Source organism: Sipha flava, unplaced genomic scaffold, assembly GCF_003268045.1.
Source record: "Sipha flava isolate LNK unplaced genomic scaffold, YSA_version1 166_pilon_pilon, whole genome shotgun sequence".
NCBI lineage: Eukaryota > Metazoa > Arthropoda > Insecta > Hemiptera > Aphididae > Sipha > Sipha flava.
In genome coordinates this window covers 637,704-659,746 of record NW_020271849.1, presented here as the reverse complement: position 1 = coordinate 659,746, position 22,043 = coordinate 637,704, and the positions used below count along the sequence as shown (strand labels likewise).

The 22,043-nt window shown below is 30.4% G+C and overlaps 1 protein-coding gene across 1 annotated transcript; it reads right to left on the bottom strand.

The window, feature by feature from the left end:
- Positions 1-989: 989 nt before the first annotated feature.
- On the bottom strand, positions 990-17,547 carry LOC112679687 (putative inorganic phosphate cotransporter). Its single transcript, XM_025549581.1, has 5 exons — positions 17,196-17,547; positions 9,652-10,358; positions 2,892-3,413; positions 1,999-2,119; positions 990-1,066 (listed from the first exon to the last, which is right to left on the bottom strand). The coding sequence occupies exons 1-5, from the start codon at positions 17,212-17,214 to the stop codon at positions 1,023-1,025; spliced, it is 1,413 nt and encodes a 470-aa protein (XP_025405366.1). The 5' UTR covers positions 17,215-17,547; the 3' UTR covers positions 990-1,022.
- Positions 17,548-22,043: the final 4,496 nt, after the last annotated feature.

The following is a 22,043-nucleotide window of genomic DNA, read 5'->3' as shown; positions in this document are numbered from 1 at the left end:
ATAAGATGAGTAAATATTATAATTAAACGTTCCTGGTGAAAAAAAATAATTATAAAATTAAACACTCACTAAAATTTGTGATTTTATTTTGAAGATTACGTTCATGTATTTATTTTTATGTCTACGTTTCTTCGAAGTCTGATAAGTATTTTTGTTCATAATTTACAAAATCATATTTTAAACTGGGTAACCATGTTCTTCTAAATTATACTCAAAAGAGAAAATGAATGCAGCATAATATTCGTATTTTGTTATGTATTATTTATGAGTTAGAATTGTTTAGTATTTCTTTTGTACAGATCATTTAAATTTAATTTTAGGAAACAACAAAGTTTATGATATTTTTCGTATGTTAAATATAAATGATCTCTAGACAGTTATTTCACACCGTATTTAATTGTTTATACTTGTTTAATAATAAATGACTAAATTTTTTTTTACTATGCTCATGTTACATTTGCATGTACAATCATATTTTTTAGAGTTGGTTGATATTTTATGAAACCGACTATGCATAACAATACTAAAAATTTGGTACGGTCTGATGACTGAACTTATAATAACATAGGTATAATGAAAAATAAAAGATCACAATGTGATGAGTTATTTTAACTAAAAAATATAATTCATTTTTTTAATCATTTTGATGATGGATTTAATTTGATCCGGGATGAATGCTTTATATAATATGTTTTCTTGATTCAAATATGTCGAATAAACTATTTGCTGTGTCACAAATGAAGTAAGTGTTACATAATTAAAAATTAATACAGATCACTGTGATCAGTAATTTTTTAATAATTAATAAGTAATAAAATAATGCATTTATGAAATAAATCAAAGTACAATTTTATTAATTTTGAATTATAAGTATTCATAAGAAAAGTGAAACGATTTTTCAAATAACAAACTTTATTATATTATGATCACTGATGTAATGCAATATATGAAGTAAAATTTTCAAAACCTTAAAGGTAATCCAGTTATTCTTGAATTGCAATCACACGTACATCGCATACATTCTATCCGATAATTTCAATGTCTTGTTTATTTGTTTTTGGAGTATCTAAAACGTTAGAAATTATGTTAGATTGATTAACTAAAAGTATAATATATACATTAATAATTATAAAAATGGGCTAAACTACAAGGTCGGGTGAAACTCCATGGTCAAATGAGATACGAAAATGATATTATTGTATTGATAATTTAAACATGAAACCATTGTACTATTGCTCTTTAAAAAAAAATTCTAAATGAAAGAGGTGAGATCGATATATCTAAAGATAATCGATACGAGATTAGAATCAATATCTTTTAAAAAGGTAGATTGAACTTTTTTTGTCCTATCTTTTGCAAAAAAAAAAATATTCTCTTGTGTTATCAAATTATTACCTTAAAATATTTTCAAAGTATGAACTAGAATCCATTTCCTATTTTTTACTTCTTAATCTAATCGGAGCAATCATTCTGGTCGAAAAAATAGACACATCATGTTAAAACCAATATATTTATTGTTTCACTTATGAACTAAAATGTAATCGCTCAAATTAAATTTAATGTTCATTAAAAGCTTCAATAAAATGAATCTTTTTGATTCCGATTTAAGTCCAGAATTTATTAGTTTTAGGTTTTTTTTTCTGATCGGACTTTTTGGATATCCCTATTTTTTAAATCAAAAATATTATACACTAATGAAACTCTAAACATTTTCCATCCTCTCTTTAGTTTTCTTAACCATAAGAAAAATAAAAAAAATACAAAATCATCCTGTAGTCATTCCTATTTTTTTTTTAGATATGAGTTATTTTATTTATATGGGTTTAAAATTATTTTCTTGAACGATCATTAACTAATTATACTTTATTATTTTACAGAATTGAATACATTTGTTATATCTTTAGATTTTAATGAAAACAATTGATAAAATCGAATGTTAAATTACTAAGAAATTATAATAGTTTTCTTTTACTTATACTTGAAATTATTTACACTTACCTTTATGTAATGAATTCCATGGCTGAGTTTCAGCTGAACCAAATATTATAAAAAACAAATTGCATACAAACATTACTACTGCTCCACTGTTGAATACTGTACGCCATTCCTCAATTGAAGTCTAAAATAAATTATACCAAATTGAATTATAGTTAAAATAAAAAAAAAATTGATCTTTATAATTGAAGCGCTATAGAATAATTGGGATTAATTTTAAGAGGTTGGGCTACCAAGTTATACTCTAATATATTAAATGGAAATTATAAAGAAAAACTGTAACATTCACTTGTAGAAATAACTTTAAAATATTTATAAAATAATATTATAATATTGTGTTAACTAGGATAATTAAATATCTACTTCAATATTTGCCTATGATCTTAACTTAAAATAAATTAAAAATGGTATTTAGAAAGTAAATTTGCAATTTTTAAAGTTTTAAATAATTATGCGATGTTGAAAAATAAATTAATCGATTATTTATTATTTAGTTTAAGAAGTTGTCAATAATTAGTATAAATATTGAAGTACAATAATACTAATCAAAACTATTAGTACTTAAGTTGCATCACATTGCTTATTTGCTTGAATTTCTTGAGAAACAAATATTGATATTAAAAGTTTTACAAGTAATATCAACTCGATATATTTTGAAATTCATAATTAGTATAGTTTTTTATTTTTTGAAATGTAGATTTTCAGAACGGCATAATTCAAAGCTTTTTATAAATCCAATCTTTAGGTCGAATAAATTTATTAAAATAAATATACTTATTGAAAATAATTTCACTAAAATAGCCAATGGTAATTAAAACTGAAGTCTATATTTAATGTTCTATCGATTTATTCGTATTTGTAGCAAAATAGATATTTTTCGAAATCAAAGATTTTACCGGGTCGTCAACAAGGAGTCCAACGAACAAAGGAGCGATAACTCCTCCAGATGATGCGAGCGTGTTGGTGATTCCCATTAAAAGCCCTGCGTAGTTGGGTGATAGATCCAAGTGGTTTATATTGAACCCGACATTAGACGTACAACCTATAGCTACTATGAACACATAGAGCGCAATGGTATATTTAGCGTCTTCTACGAAACCAAGTATAACAAGACCGACAGCGCCTCCCCACATAGATATTGTGTTCCACATTTTCCTAGACACGGTTAGCGAAGTCACTTTTCGTTTGTTCAATAAGTCAGACAAAAAAGCAACCGGCAGCTGTAATAGGAACATGAACAAATAAGGCAACGATGATAGAATACCATCTTCCTTAAGATTAAACTTGAGCACTGTATGGATGAAAGTTGGCATCTCCGTGAGCAATAGCCAAAAACCCATGTTGTGGCCAACGTGTGCTACTGATGTGGCCCATACTGGCATTGATGTGAATATAGATTTCCATGGAATATCTGAAAACTTAACGTATAAAATCAATCTTTATTTTAATGATATTAAAATGTTGTAAGTATATTTAATGCGCATTGTTATTATTTTTATCAAACTGAAGGGAAAAAATATATTAGTATATTTTTAAGTATCATCGATGTTTGATTCCGAACGAATTAATAATATTTAATTAAGTTATATACATTTTTCGAGAAATTATACCGTGCAAATAAGACGTGCTAAAAAACCGAAAAGTAACGTATAATTTATTGTTTACATTTACATACAAATTTTAAAATATTCGAATACAAACATAGTAATAAAATACACAGTGCTCGATTTGAGTGGGCGCAGGGGGATAGAGTATCCATAGTAATTTTGAGAAATTTTAGCATCTCCCTATTATTATAATGTTATAATTATAACGCTTAACACATTTTGGTGACGCTTTTTTTTTAAAAGCAAATGTATATCCTTTCTTTAATTTTGACCAGTCGAGCACAGAAAATAATAGTATCAAATATTCTTATTATATAAACACATTAATTTGCAGAACAGAATTACGAGTAGTTCAAACCTTTTTTGATCAGTTTTTAAAAAACTCCTAAATTAATTAATATCGAAAGTTTGAAAAAAAAACTAGTTACATTCAGTTCAGTTCTGATATGTTATAATTATTTGAGCATTGTAAAGGATTATTTATTTTTTAATATTGTCAATGTATTAACTAATAATCGGTGGCATAAAATAAGATAAAACTATTTTCATGATTTATGATGGTTTTATTATTATTAATCTTAAAAGCAGAATAATATTATCACTAGATGATACCATTGTCGATTTCTTACTTTGCATATCTGTCCTTTAAGTAATGCATAAATCTTTTATAAATTTTTTAATTACACTATATAATTACTATAATCTTTTTTTTATTACGGTATAATCGTAAAAAATGTATAATTGCGATAGTATTGTATATATTCTTCTAATTTGATGAGACTTATAAAACAAAATAAGACAGGATTTACTATAGATTTTTGATTGTTTAATTTTAAAAGAATTCCGCAAGAATTTAAAAACTCAGCCCCAATTTTTCAAAGGATTATAAACAATATTTTTAGTGATATATTATCTGATAGCGTACCTCGATGACATATGTTGTTTCGAAAATAATTTCGAAGAAGCTTTAATTAGATTAGAACAAATATTTATTAGGTTAGAAGTAACTGTTTTAAAATTAAAAAAAAATAAATGTACCTTTTTTAAATAGAATTACCTGGTCACACAGTTTCTAACGTTGGATTAAAACCATTAAAAAAAAAAACATAAATGCAATTTTAAAATTTCCAATGCAAAAAAAAATTAAAGATGTACGAGCTTTTATTGGACTCACTAGTTATTACAGAAAATGTATAAAAAAAACTTCACAAAAATGTCTAATCCATTAACAAACTTAACAAAAAAAGAAAATAAATTGAACTGGGGAAACGAACAAGAAATAGCATTAGAAATTTTAAAAAAGGCGATAAAAACAGTACCAGTTATGGCACATTTCAAAGACGAGTATCCAGTTTTTGTTACCACAGATGCTTCATTAGAAGGACTATTGGGAATACTTGAACAGGAAGACAAAAATGTAAAAAGACATCTAATAGTTTACGCTTCTAGGAAACTAATGGGAGGTGAAATAAACTTAAATAATACAGAATTATAAATGTCCGCAGTATATTCGCTACTAATTACTTTAGACAATACCTTACTGGAAAAAAATAGCAATTTTTAGTGATCACTCAAGCCCAAAATATTACTAAACTATGAAAAATTCTTCTTCCCAAATAACTAAATTTATTTTTAAATTACTAGAATTTAACCTTGACATAAAACATCGCCCAGGTTCACGGAACACAGGGGCAGACTATCTGTCACGTTACCTCGTTAACACTACAATAAAATAAACATACTAGACGAAAATGTTGAAATCGTAACTATATATAACTATAATCGTAACTCCTGACACTATTCATTTCAACACAATAAAACCCTCTGAGACATTAAAAAAAAAACAACAATCAGAAGACGAATTTTGTAATGGTATAATTTTATCATTATTGGGAGAAAAAAAAATTTCTACAAACAAATTTAGGAAATATTTAATACAACATGAACCACTATATTATAAAAATTGGACACCCAGCGGATCAAATAATCTATTAGTGATAACTAAAAATTTAGTTAACATTGTTCTAAAATCTTACCATGAATCAGTTTTTAGTGGACACTTATTATGACAAGTATTATTGATTCACAATAATTAAAAATATAACAAAATTTATTAAAAATTGCATTTCTTGCCAAATTATAAAAAAATCCAACAGTTAAAGGCCACGGCTTATTACAACCAATACCTTGGATTTCAGGAAAACCTTTATAAAGATTGACATTTGACTATTTATGATCCTTACCCATTTTTAGACGAAAGTTTCCTTTTGTAGCAACTATTATAGTAACGCTACAAAAAATGGCTTTCGCGATGGCGGTTACAAACGCTAACAGAGAAGCATTACCTAGTTAATTTCTTAATGGACTTAATTATATCCTACGGTGTACCTAAATGCTTTGGTTGCGATAGGGGCATTCATTTCAAAACTAAAGAAGTACATTATGCGTGTAAAAAATTAGGCAACACGCAAGTTTTTTCTAGCGCTTACCACCCGCAAACAAATGGTATGACCAAACTTATGAACAAAATTATCTATAATAGTTCATCACATTATGTAAACGAAAACGAAAAAGATTGGTCACAATACTATAAAATTATCGTTTTCGTATATAACACAAGTCCAAGTTCAAGATTAAAAGTAAGCCCATTTTATTTACTTCACAATATAAAAGCCAACCAACCGTTTGATAACAAATTACCCTTAGAAAACGAATTATTTGACTTCACAAAAACCATAAAGCAACTTCAAGAGATTAAAAACACTACACCTAAAATTTTTTAAAAAGAACAAAACATACAAAAAGAACAATATGATAAAAAAACATAAAAATTTCAATTTTAACACGGGACAAAAAGTTATAATAAAATTCGATTTCAATGAGAAAAACAAATCAAAAAAACTAGCAATTAAATATAGAGGTCCTTATACTATTATTGAAAATTATCGGACGTAAACTATAAAGTAGATTTTAATTTTAAACGGCAAAAAATTATAGATACTATACACGTGCTAAGGATAAAACTTTTTTGTGAAATTGATGTTTCAAACATAGAAAATAAATAAAATACACTAAACAAATTTAATATTTTGAAATATCATATACAACATGTTTATTAGTCTTTAATTCTAGATGTCTTTTAAAATTCTCATAGTCGCTACAATACTTTGTCAACACCATCGCCGAAGAAAATATTACGGTAAAAATATCTCCCGGAGCCTTTTTCGTCGAGGTACCTAAGGTTATTTTATACGACAAAAACATTTCTTTAATCTACACACAGGAAATGTTAAACGATAATCCAAATGACAATTCGGAAAACATTAAAAATAACTGGGGGGTTAAAAATTATTGTAAAAAAAAAAACATGAATTACTGTATAATTGTTAACCAAACACTAGACATATTAATCACCATTAATATAAACATAAAAGAAAACGATACAAATTTATTGATGAAGAATAGAGAGAAAAAAAATGTGTACCAGCAGTATAATTTTTTTTTTATATTAATTGATTTATTTTGAATTAAATAAAAAAAATGTTTGACTACCTATTGATTAACAGTATGTAGTAAGAAAAATTTAAAATTTTTCATCTATTCCTAACATAAATCTATAAATATGCTACTGTTGTGAATACATTTAATTTGATTACGTATAATATATTGCAAATGATTTTCACAGGCATTACTTGTATTAATTATTAATATAATAACTGTTATAATGTTACATAATATTTAATATATCGCAATATAATTTGATTTTTACATTTTTATGAGGAGCCTTGGAAGGATTAAGGTGGGTCTACCAACTTTGATCATCGTGGAGTATTTTGTTGATCACTTGGTTTTCATGGTCACATATTTTATAGCAATGTTCGCAATTTATTGTTTACAGTATGTTTTATTTGATCATGTCAGTAAAAGAAAGTTATCAAAATAAATAACAAGTATGAAAAACAAAAACAGTAGTCACTATAAATAACAATTTAAAATGTCCTAATAATTGTTAGTGCGTGTTTTTCAGATTTCCAATTTCCGATCATGTAAAATCATCAATAATATAAATGTATTGCGTTCGATTACGTGTCTCATCTAAACTTCAGTAGGTACCTCCTAATCTAATAATGCCTAGACTTGCTATTGAATTGTATTTTATTATACATGACAACGTAGTCTAACGTTATCGGTAATAAAACATAACACCCGTATGGAATAGTTTTCATTTTAACAATGAGCTAAGAATAGCAGGAGTAATGTATTTAACCTTATAGTAATATGATGCATATACAGGACTACTATGGGCAAATCTAATTGATGTACCCTACATGATACAGCATTTTATAAATAAGCTATGAAAATTAACAAACTGTTGTTGCAATAAAATGGCCTACGGTTAATAAATCGATAAAGTGTTTTTATATTTTTCAAATGTACCAAGGTGTGTACATGCAATTTATTTTTATTTTTATCGGAATAAATATTATTACGTTTTAGTCATTATTTGTTGAAGTAACAATTATTTGAATATATAAAACTTATAAAATGTTGTACAAAGTTAAAATCACTAACTACGTTTAAGCAAATAATGGTTAACAGGTGAATCGGTGAGCAAGTACTACAAGCAAGTTTTATCGTAATTTAAACCCCCACAATAGCATTATTAATTCATTACGATCGCACGTCATATCGTTTTGAATACCGATTTTAGAACTGTTTACAGCTGTACAAACAAAACGGTTTAGCCTCGTAATTATAGATTTTTATTTGAAAACCCTCGAAACGGTAGTGGAGATTTTCGGAAATAAAAACAAACAATGTACACAACACGGGGGAAATGGTAAATTGAGTCCCAAATGACCTTTTATAGGTAAATTGAGTCCCGAGGAAAAATAGGTAGTAGGTAAATTGGGTCCTAGCAAAAACAAATTAATTTTATTAATAATATAAAAAAAAAATAATAATTAAAAACATACATGTTATAAAATATAAAATATAAGTATTAATTGATTATAAATGATGCGCTTGGTAAAAACTTAAATGATAAGGATTGAACAAACTCAAATCGGGTTATTATATTATTAGTGTAGGTACTTTATCATTTGCTCCTTAGTTTATGTTTTTTTATCCGGCATATTTTTCTTTTTTTGATTTTTGGTTTGTAATTTTACTTATATCTCTAACTGTATTTCTAATTACTCGTCTACAAAGTTAAAAATATTAGCATGTAAAATCGAAGGTTTAATCGTGAATGATATGATTCACAGCCATTGGTTGTACGCACGGTGGTAGCAGAAAATCGAGACCAAATATTTGGGGGAAATTTAGCATCAGCTGAGATATACTCTTTAATATCTATTATAATCACAAAATATCCACCGATTACTTCTTTTAAGATTAGCATCCCAATTAGCAGCCTATCGTGTCTTAAAATATGACCTACTTATTTATTTCGCCTTTTCTGTATATTCTTCCACATTTATTTCCTCTCAGATACCCTTCCTAAAATTTCTTCATTAGTGATTCTGTCAGTCCAACTTATCTTTTCCATCCTCCTGTAGCATCGTATAATATACGTATTTTAACTAGGCGTAATTAAAGATTACATTGACATTTTATCGTTGAAAATCAATCAGATTATTAGCCGGTACCCAATTTACCTAGCTCCAACACGGGGAACTAAATATTATATATATATATATAATATTCTTAATCCAATGACCACGTGACAGAGATATGTAAGTATAAGTGTAACAATTATCATTTACATGAAAAAAAAAAGAAGTTTTTTCGAAAATATCACCCATACCGGGGGTATTATGCGCGAACCCGTTGGTGGTGATCGGGAGAAGTTTACGGGGACTAAGTGATTGATAAAGCCCCCATAAAAGAACTTGTACAAAATAATGAACGTTACACGAGTAAGGTCCGCAATGGATCGTGGATTGTCCATGAAACGCACCTAAGTTTCCGTTGGATCACCGCCTACGTTGCGCGCACCGTCCGACGACATGCACGGTGCCTACGTAGAGATGTAAACTGCGCTTACTTTCAGATCGTGGTCGACGGTGTTGGACAACGACGCTCGTATGTAGTCCGCCTCGGGTTGGCCGATGAACGGGTGCGTGTCCAGCGTGCCGGCGCCCAGCAGTAGCCAGACGACCGTCCACGCGAGCCCGATGGCACCGCTCACGTAGTACACGGCCGGCCAACCCAGATCGCTGCTGGACAGCATGCCGGACAGCGCGAGCGTGGCCATGGTGCCCAGCTGTATGCCGCTGATGATGAAGCCGACGAGCCGGCTGCGCTCGTGCGGCGGCGACCATTTGGCCATTATGCCGTGCACCATGGGGAACATGAACGCGGAGAATAGGCCTTGCGTGAACCGGATGGCCACCATGGCGGCCGCACCGAACGCCGTGACCGCAGGCGGCGTGATCACGGACAGCAACGACGAGACCGACATGCTGTAGGCCAGCAGCCTCTTGTTGTCGAACCGGCACCCGAGCACGGACGCGGGCAGGTTAGCCAACAGGTAGCCGACAAAGAACGAGCTGAGCAGCACCGACCGCGTGGACGTGCGCCACCCGAATATCGGCACGTGGTGCTGCAACTCCGTGTAGTAGTCCGTCGAGTTTATCTCGGGGTTCATAGCCACTATGGTCACGGACAGGTTCACTCGGAGCAGGTAGCCGCAGAACACGCACAGGAACAGTAGCAAGCTTTGCAGGTGACGGGCGCCGACGGTGGGTGCACCTGTGATATCGGACGGTAAGTCCTTCGTTTTTTACTTGTTGTGTTCGTCGGTACTACGGTCGAACAACACCACCCAAACAATCAAATCAATCGGTAATCTCTACCGTTCAGAATGATTCCGTTTTCTATGTTTTGTTTTCGTCCACGAGGCGTTGACCGTAACTAATTACCTTAAAGTTAGGGGGAGGGAGCTCTAGCCCTAGCATTTTTATAGCGATAAGAAAAAAAAGGGAGGGGGCTCTGCCTCGTTAATCGTTATCCCCATTTTATACATTAATGTTACAAAAGTAAAATGTGTACATTTATTCTTCCAAGTGACGAATACTTTTTTTTTATTTACATTTAATTTATCAATACTACACGGCATAGTACTTTATACAGTCCAGTTCATAACTTATGAAATATAATCGTTTACCAATAATAAAGAAGAACAAAATATTTTCTAATACGTTTTTAATAAAAATAAAGCGATAATTTTAATTTAAATGTAGCTACCGTTGATGGGATTATGATTTATGAAAGGAAGGGGACTACAATTTAAGTTTGGAGGCTTAGCCCCCCAGTCACCACCCTAATTACGCCTATGTTATGGGACTTGAAGCAAATGAGTGTTGTCTTCATCTTTCACGCTTGCGATGTTAGAAAAAGTATAAATTTTATGTCCATCGGAACGATTGTGTTGAATAGATAAGGATTCAATATCGGCATATCTACGTGAGATCGATGGGACCAATTGTTTTAATTGCATTAAAATTTAGTTTTAAACAAAGTGAGTTTCTTTTATATTCGAAACTATACGTAATAGTTAAGATTGAATTTTTGGAAGTTAAGAATATGAATCGAAAAAAAATGGCACGATTTCATATTCATTCCGATATTCATTAGGTTTTTTGGGTGGCATTAAAGGAGTCTCCACGGAGATTATGATCAACACTCGTTCTACACGAAAACGGCAAAGCGATCGGGCGCTCCCTGGAAACGACACAGGAAACTGTGTCGGCCAATCCTTCAACAACCGGATCACCATAATCCAAAGAAAATGCCAAAACAACCCTCCACAGAGTCTTTAAAACGGTCTTTATCAAGACCAACCCTCCTGACAACCTCGTGCAATATAGAGGGACTTTCTGTAAATAAGGAAATTTTATTAAAAGACCTATGTAAAAGGAACGACTATGATATTTTAGCTTTAAAAGAGACTCACAGAGGTCCAACTAGTCATAGACCAAAGATCCAAGGAATGAGACTGGTTTTAGAAAGACCTCTCGAGAAATATGGAAGTGCAGTATTCGTAAAGCAAAGCTTAGATGTGCTTTCTGCCTCCCTGACGTGCGAAAATGATAGTAATTCTGACAATCGAACTCCAAGCATGTACGATAAACTCAGTGTACAAGCCACCCGGTAATCCCTTCAGCTTCCAAATTCCAACTAATTACCATAATAAAGACACAAAGATCATTATCGGAGATTTTAACTGCCATAACACTTCCTGGGACTACGTAGAAACTGATGACGACGGAGAAAAGTTTGAAAACTGGACAGACCACAGCAACTTGAAACTCATACACGACCCACAACTCCCTACATCATTCAACAGTGGCAGGAGGAAGCGTAGCTACAATTCGGACAGTATCTCCGTCAGTGAGAGAATTGCCAAGCAAGCTATAAAGAAGATTGAGGGACCCATTCCAAGAATGCAACATCGGCTTATAACATGCTGTGTGATGGCAGCGGTCAAGCCGAACATAATGCCATTCAAAAGACGGTTCAACTTCTAGTGGGCTCAATGGGACTTATTCGCAATAGAGCTTGACAACGATATCATTAAGCTCAGAGCTGATGCTAGGGCGTATGATGATTTTGTTGACCTAGTACATAAAATATCCAGGAAATATATCTCGAGAGGATGCCGCACACAGTATATTGCCGGGTTGAACTAACACTCTAAAGAGCTCCTAGCTAAATACGAAGAACTTTACTACCAAGACATTTCTCGGAAGAAACAATAGAAGCAGGTCAAGAACTAATAGAAGATATTTCGGAATGAAGAAGAGAGAAGTGGGGTAAAGTACTCGAGGAAACTGATATGAAGCACAGCAGTAGAAAGGCTTGGAAATTAATCAAGAACCTGAGTAACGATCCGACTAGCGCACAGTCACTACTAAGTGCTGTCACAGCAAACCAAGTTGCACACCAACTACTAACAAATGGGAAATCCAAAAAGAAGTTCAGGGACACTAAGATCGGGAGAAATGTTGCTAAAGAAAACAATTTCTTAATCCACCCTTTCTCTCTTCGGGAGCTGAAAGAGGCTGTGCAAGACATAAAAGATAATAAAGCAGCTTACATGGATGAACTCAGAGTCGAAAAAATCAAACACTTTGGCCAAAGAATACTGACGTGGAATCTTGAGCTGAAGAACAATTGCGTGACCAACATGCAAATTCCAAAGTGTTGGAGGAAAGCCCGGGTCGTTGTCCCCCTGAAACCAGGTAAAGAAGCTAAGAACTACCGACCAATATCGCTACTCTGCCATCTTTTCAAAGTCCTGGAACGAATGATACTGAAACGCATCTCAGACTACGTGAACAAGGCTCTAATCAATGAAAAGGCAGGTTTTAGACCAGGGAGGTCATGTTGCGGTCAGATGCTCAACGTAACGCAGTACATCGAGGATGGTTATGAGAGAGGCTAGTGACCGGAGTGGCTTTCTTAGACCTTAGTGCTGCCTATGATACTGTCAACCATAAAGTTCTTGTTCAGAAGATATACAAAGTAACGAAAGATTACACCTTGACCAGGTTCATAGGGTGTTTGCTGCGAGATAGGCGCTTCTTCGTAGTGCTTTATGACAAGAACAGTAGGTGAAAAACCCAGAAGAATGACCTTGCACAAGGTAACGTGTTAGCCCCAATATTGTTCAACATATATACCAACGACCAACCGCTGAACTTCTATGCAAAGAAATTCATCTACGCCGATGACACAGCAGTAACTGCGCAAGACAAGACCTTCGAGGAAGTAGAAAAAAAACTAATAAGAGTCCTAGAGGAACTAGCTACCTACCACGAGAACTATGATCTTAGACCAAACCCAAGTAAGTTTCAGGTCAGCGCTTTCCACATTAAAAACCGACAAGTTAAGAGGAAACTAAATGTCAGCTGGAAAGGACAAGAGCTTGAGTATTGTGATACTCCAAAATACCTAGGAGTGAAGCTGGATAGATTCACATTCAAATACCATTGCCAAGACACAAAAATGAAAGTACATGCCAGAAACTACATAATACGGATGCTCATTGGACCTGCTTGGAGAGCCCACTCTTATGTCCTACGAACGACGGGTTTAACACTATCCATCTATGCAGCAGAATATGCCGCTCCAGTCTGGAAAAACTATGCCCATGCAAAGAAGGGTGGATGTAGCAATTAACGAAACCGCTCGCATCATTTCGGGGTGCCTGATGCCAACAGTCATAGAAAATATTTATCTTATAATTGGAATTGCTCCACCTGAAATTCGAAGGCAAGTAGCTGCAGAGGTTGAAAAAACAAAACAACAAGAAGACTCCCGACACCCAATGTACGCACACCCATTTCAACCAGCCAGGCTCAAGTCTCGGAAAAGTTTCTTAAACTGACAAGTAAACTGGAAACTCAACCTAAAGCTCGCCGACTTGACCTGTGGAAAAATAAAGTGACCAGTTCCCCACAGGAAATCAAGGAGGAAGGATCCACCGGTTTTCAGCTACCCTTCCTTACATGGAAAACCCTTAACTGTCTTAGAACGGGAACCACCAGGTGCAAGGCGTCGCTCTTGAAGTGGGGTTTCAGCGCAGACGATAAGTGTGACTGTGGATGACACAAAATTACGAACATTTATTAACATGCCCCAATCTGAGGGTTAAGTGTATGTAAGACGACCTCATTTTGGAAAATGACAAGGCAATATATGTTGCTGAATACTGGGGAAACAGAATTTAATTTGGTGATTCTGGACACGAGAGAAAAAGAAGAAATAAGTTTTCGTAATATTTATTGCTGTTATACATCAATTATTGTACTGTTGAACGGAATATGGGTGTCTTATCATGTGTCACGCGTGAAGGACGAAGACATATACATTTCGAATCCCCTTATTCGACATCACTGGCATAGATTAGTCTTTTCCAATAAATTGAAATCTCTACAGGAGATCCGTTGATCTTATTAGACTATGACTGACTCCACTTTTATTGTTGATTTTCCCTTGATAACTATATACGGACTTAGGACTTATGATTTCTGTATCGCCCAATTGCGTATGTAGAAATTCACGTAAAATCAGATTTTTATTCATGTACACGAAAATTTACTTAATCCATTGCATTTTTAACGTTTTCATGAATTTAAATTAAAGGTCATTTTTCTATTTTAAATTCACTACACTAATATCGACTTTGCCAACGATAAAACTCTTCTAGCAGTTCACTCTGACACTGAAATGGCCTCAAACATCGTCTAAAATCATCTTAATTAGTTATCCATCTGGTACAAAAAATGAGATATCAAAATTAATGAATCAAAATCCATTCAGTACACATTCACACTTAAATTGACTGTCCCCACATAAACCACAAATACATCCCCTACCACTGCTCTAAACGTCCGATATTTGGGTCTGCACCTAGATCGCCGACCAACCTGGGCCACCCACATCCACCTCAAGCGCCTCACCATAAGAGGACGTTATACCCAAAGCGAAACGGTTATAATGACCGATAGGAAGCGCTATTAGGTGTTTTTACACAGTGCAAGCACGCGATGAACGCACATAGAGTCCTAATTGGTATCGCGCGATTGACAAAAGATCTAAAAATAATCAACACGAGTATTTTATTGTTTCATCAAACGTTTTAGAATGCTGATAATGTAAAAATAATATAATGGTGATTATAATAATATCACCACAATAGTCAAAATTCATATAATTTTCGCGCGCGCTTACGAACTAATTATTTATTAAGATTACTATTTTTTATAATGTGTAAAGAAATAATTATACAGTAGAACCTCAATTCATCGTCAGTCTCGGGACCAGAGCTTTAACGGGTAATCGAAAAGATGGTTAAGCGAGCAACAAAAATTTAAATATACATATTGATATAATTAGGTACTATTACTTATTGGTACATTATTATCATTATAATTTTTTTATTTATTAAAAAGTTTTATTATTTACAATTACATACATACTTAACAATTAATATTATAAAAATCGGTTAATTTTTGTTGTTTTAAAATATTACGTGCTTTAAAAATATGACTAAATATGAAATAATAATAATATAATATAATCATGTAGGTACACCATCAATCGTTTATAATAATAGCATTGATTATAGAATATTTATTCTATGTTTATTCTATAATCAATGATAATAGCACGCAATATTTTTCGTAGAATTACAGATAACGCCGACGGTCAGACGCGAATGTTGCTGTCCCGGCTTTCCGACAGTTTTTTTTAGTGTAGTAGGAGAAAATCGTGTCCGCCGTCATATTGACATGCAGGTGGAAGCACACAACGGCAATATAAATTAAAAAAATACAACAAATTATACCTACGTAAAATTACGATTACTCGTTTCCTAGTGATTTAAGAGAAAAACACCAATTATAAAATCTAAAGTAGACAACATTTTGTAGAAATGTCATATCCGTTTTTTAATTAACTTAATATTTTGAATACAATCTAAAATTCAAAAATAATTTTTTTTTTACTTTTTTAAACGATTGTAACTTTTTATATATACGTTATTTAAAAAAAAGGATGTCATTTTCTCCAAAATGTTGTTAATTTTAGATCTTATAAGAGGTACTTTTGCTCTTAAACTACTAGGAAACGAGTAATCGTAATTTTGCGTAGGCATGTTTTTACACTAAAAATCGGGGGGTATCACGTCCTCTTAAGCAATCGATCACGCCAAATACACTACCTTTTTATGTCAAAACACCTAAAACCTAAAAAATAAACTATTTATATATAAAATGCTGCTCAAGTCTATATGGACCTATGGCCTACAACTCTGGGGGGGCTGCCAAGCGCTTTAATTACAAAAAAATACAAATATTCCAATCCAAATATTTCCGGCAAATAACAAACGCTCTATATTATGTATCGAACGACACATTCCACAAAGACCTATCCATTCAAACAGTTTTAAACTCTGCCAAATCATTCTATTAACGTCTTCACTCCAGTATACACAATCACAAAAATCCACTAATAGACGCTTAAAGTACGCTTATAACGAACGTGGTGTCGAGCCTATTAACTAACTGTTACCAAATCCCACTCCGAAGTCACAACAACGGTTTGCTTCTTCGATCATGACTACTGTCTCGATGATTACTTATTTGTAAATATTGTCAACAACTTTTCTCACTTGTACTAATTGTAAAAATATTTTCACAAATTGTACAACAAAAAATAAAAGAAAAAAAAATATTCAATACAAAAATAATTATGATTCATGGGTAGCTTTCAGTTTGATGTGTACTTTAGAACTATTTATTTTACTATGAAAAATAAATAAAAATATCTAATAACAAAAAAGTATTATGAACTCATTTCCTTGGAAATAATGTATTATAAAATGACAACAAATTATTTAGAAACCCTTACGGTTTAACTTCTATCAGATATTTAAGTATGAAATAAATAATCAAATATGAGTCACTAAATGTATGTACAAATATTTTTCGGTTTCAAATCAAGTGTTTGAATTTTAATATACCTGTTAATTTATTTACATTAAACATTCAGAGTACATATCGATAATATAAGTTTACTTACGTTTTTGTTGGGAATCCATGTTTTGAGAAATAATTTGTTCCACTTGTTTTACATCAATATTTGTTAATTATTACAAAATATATTATTTCATAATAAATTAATACCACCCATAGACTTATAATATAATTTTAAATTTTATAATTTTGATACTCGTATAAAATATGTATAAAATAAAATAAATTTTGTTATAATTATTAGGTTTTAAATGGTTGAATTATTGATCATACATTTTGAAAATATTATTAGATAACATACATACAGCGGTTCATCAGTCTTTACTGCTCGCTATGTGCGCGACAAGTAAACAATGTATTAACAATCTCAAAACTCTGAGCACATTCATAATTGTAAATTTGTTTGAATAACTTAAAAAGCATAGCTAAATAAATAACAACACTCTACAATTCATGTTGTATTATATATGAGTGGGGAATTGTATAAAAACGATTGTAATTATATATATAATGTGTTATATTGGTTACATTGTTAGATTAGTTTATGATCGTATAATACGTGTAGGCCACTAATAGAAACATCTAAGCTTCAAAAATGGATTAGACTTAAACATAAAAGTAATAAATCAGGGACTTAGTATTAAACAAAAGTTATCTTTTAATTTATTTAACGTGATCGTCCTAGTGCAATACTATTTGAAATATGTATGTAAGACATGTAATACTTACTATGAAGCCTATTTTATATAGAAATATGTTTTTCTTATTATTTTCAATATTAACTAAATTTTATTTATTTATTAATAAAAATGCCATAAAGCTCAAGTACAGTGTAATAATTAAAAAAGACATAGTTATATTATTAATAGTTAATGGTAATATTAAGTTTTCTAGTTATTACCTTATTAATATTTAATAATTTATTAAAATCTATTTTAATAATTCCGTTTTCGGTTTGATATATATAGATATTACAAAAAATATATGTAGCTCATAACATAAATAAATTAAAACATACAAATAAATGGAGTGCTACTTTTCTTAATTGAATAACTTCATTCACCTAAATTGAGAGACATTATTATATAACCTTGCTTGATTACCATAAAGATTTAAAGGTATTTATAATATACTTAAAAATAGAGTTATCGAATTATGATGAATTTCAAAATAGAATACACAGTACAACTGTCTTTAATTGATGGACTGTATATGATTGCTATCAATACTTTTATTTCATATTTAAGATTCAGATTAATCAATATATTATTAAAGTATATTAAAGTAATTATTAGTAATGAAAATAATTCATATAATTTGCCAGAGTATACGTACAAATTACATTTATAGCAAAATATAATTTTAATTATGTATTGAGTCTCAGTCACTATATGAAATTAACTTTTGTTATTCCCAGGTTTTCACTTTGGTTGTATGCTGAGGAAAATCGAAGTATACCCTTTTTAGATAAACTTATTCGTTAGGTTTACTAACTAAGACATATTACTCATAAATAACTTACTTTTAAATTACTTATAATTTCTATTTGTAAGTTCGACCAAAAAAAAAAAAAAAATCTTTATTGTATGACTAACATTGCGCTAAGGATTAATATTATAATATCCAATGAAATTATCGTATAAAAATTAATATATAATGAAATGTTAGAGTGATTTTTTTGTTTTACAAAAAAAATGTTAAAAATGTATGTTTTTACATAATATCTGAAAATAACGTCGTCACGCTGAGACAGTTGCGAGGTCGTTTAGGTACTTTTAAGTCGTAAAAATATAAATATAATCATGGAAATAAATATTGTTTTGAAAATATACTTAAAAATTAAGTTCTATTGTTATTGTGGGTTAGATACACTTACAATTTACGTATAATTAACTTTCTTGTTAAATATGAAAAAACAACATTATATGGATACAATTACGACATCATAATGGCAACGGATGGCGCGAGTAAAATGTCAATCGAAAATGAAATCATCGTTGAAAGCTATGGTATATACAATGCAACGAGACGCACGTCCCCGAACATTCCCTAATATTCCGTCAGCACTTATAGAACATTCTGGAATGCTCACGATCGGATATCGTCTCCACATTATTATTCACTTGCACACATCAATAATTATATACAATTTTATTTACTTAAATGATGGTTAACAACTGGGAAATGTACCATTTATCATGAAAAATGTTTTATAAGATAATCTGTGAAAATAAATTACATTTTATTTGGGAATTTTTAGGTATAATAGAATAGGGTTCCTTTTATATCAGATATAAGGTTATTTAATCATCTAAGATAAAATATCCAATACCAGGTGAACAGAGCAAGATTAAACAGAGTCTAGGAACCCAGGCTCCAGGGCCTGAAGGATTAAAACCCTTGAACCTTGAACCTTTTACTATCAGCACAAATTTATAATATTTAAAGTTTAAATTTTGTTTTAATAACAGCTTTGTTACTTATTTTAAATCGATGACTGAAATTAAATTGTGATTATGAGAAAAAATCTTTGTAAGATATATCCGGAAAACTTTGATAGTGACATTTTTCATGAAGAAATCATATATCTTCCAAGTGTGTTTACGAGTATGCTGAAGAAAGAAAAATTAAAATGTCATCAGGACTTAACTGTCTTCAAATTATATTTGAAAATTTTTTATTTTTATTTTATTTTATTTTATAATCAAATAAATACTCAATAATAATATTATTATTGAGTATATCATAAGATAATATTCTCAACTCAGTTTTTCCTAATGTGGATATGATATATAGATTCTATCTAGTTGCCAACTACAGAACAGAAAGAGCATTTTAGAATTTGAAAAGAATAAAGAATAAATTGAGGTTTGCCATGAAAAATCTATGCTTAAACGCTTTAGCATAAATGACCATAGAAAATCGCTGCTTACAGAAATGAATACAGATGAAATCATTGTAGAGTTTCAAGAAAATAAAAGATAATCAACATTACGTTAGTTTTAAAATATTATATTTTTATATGTATTTTAACATATTAATAATAATTCTGAATAAAACTAAAATATACAGTCTTAACTTACAGATAATCAACATATTAAAGATTTTGAAAGATATTATTTTATATAATATTTTAATGAGATAAAATAAAATCATATCAACGATATAATTTTTCAATTATTTGAGGCTAACATTTTTTATTTTATCATTTATATAACAATGAAACAAAAAATAAGAACAAATAAATATTGAATTCAATATACATTTGTAACATTGTAATGTCAATTTATTCATTGTTTATGATGCCTAAAATGTAGGAAATGTAAAATATTTGGTTACGTAAAAGTAAAATATTATATAAGCTATAGTTAAGTTACCCTAAAAAAAACATCCCAAGTACTTTGGGGATGATTATAATACAATACTAGGGAACTATGTACAGGAGAAATATATCAAAATCTTTATTATTATTTCTATTGCATCGGCATTTCTCTTATAGTAGGAGCTTATTACAAGACACAGATATATTTTATACTTAAATTATTGCTAAATTGAAAGCTTAAAATTATTTGACTAAAGTATTTGATTTCAGTTTGAATAATCTGTTTTTTGAATATGAATTAAGATAAACTTTAGTTTTTTAATAAATGTTTTGCCATTTTTAAATAATTTTTTTTCTTAATTATTGCAGATGTTTATTTGTATTTAATAAACATTAAATGTAATAAGTGAGTAGTGTTAGCCACTTTTAAGAAGTTTGTATCCTTTATTTAACTGTCATCGGCTTGTAGCGTCTAATTTGTATCATGACACCTGAGTGTTGACCTACTTTATGTTATATACAGTCTATATAGAAGTGCTACTTAGAATACTGAAATACAGTTGAATATTCAATAAATAGAAATATATTTATAAATAGTCAAATAAATATATTATATATGGTACTTGATCATATGATTCAAATATACATGAAGTAATTGTAGTCGACTTTACACGAGTTACTTAGAATACAACTGATAATAAAATGCAAGTATAAACATCATACAGTAAAAAGTTACAGAAACCATTCATAAACTTATTTGATGGTAAGTAAATTTTTATCGATTAACCATATAAAAAATAATATGAATTTATTTATTCTGTTCAAAACAATCATAGCTCAACAATTACAAAATATTTTAAATCGTTTTCAATTAAAAAAACTACATATTAAGTAGCTTAAACTTATGTTTTAAATTATTTATATTCAAATACTATATTTATATTCAGAATTATAATCCGATTTATGTATATATATTGACTAGAAAAAAATGTAATTGGTTTTCATAAAAAAATCGTTAATTCTTACTATCCTCTTGAGAATTTCTAATTAAGGAAGTAATTACTATATTTTGCGTGTTCGAAGACCTATAGTACAAATGTTACGACTCACGACATTATATAAATCAATACAAATGGGTTTTCATGGTGTGAAGTTAGAACAAGTTCTTTGCCGTATATTCCTACTAGGAATTGTGTTTGCTTGGAATTTAATAGTTTTAAGATCTATGTGTTTTATAAATAACAAATTATGCAATTATTATTTTTAAGTATAGGGATACTGCTTACATTAGATTGGACAAGTTAATATTAAAATAAACAACCCAATAAATGGATTATATACCTTTATAATACGAATACAATTTACGAAAAAGGAATAAATAGAGTTTTAAATATTTAATTTCAATAATTTTTTGATCGAGGGTTATGAAACATGGAGTATAAATTACTAATAATTCATATGAAATATGAATGAAATTATTCAACTGTAAATGTTTTGATCCAGAGCATTTAAAAATAATAAGTTAATTGGTTTATGGTTTTTTTTTTTTTTTTTAGAAGATATTATTTTGTG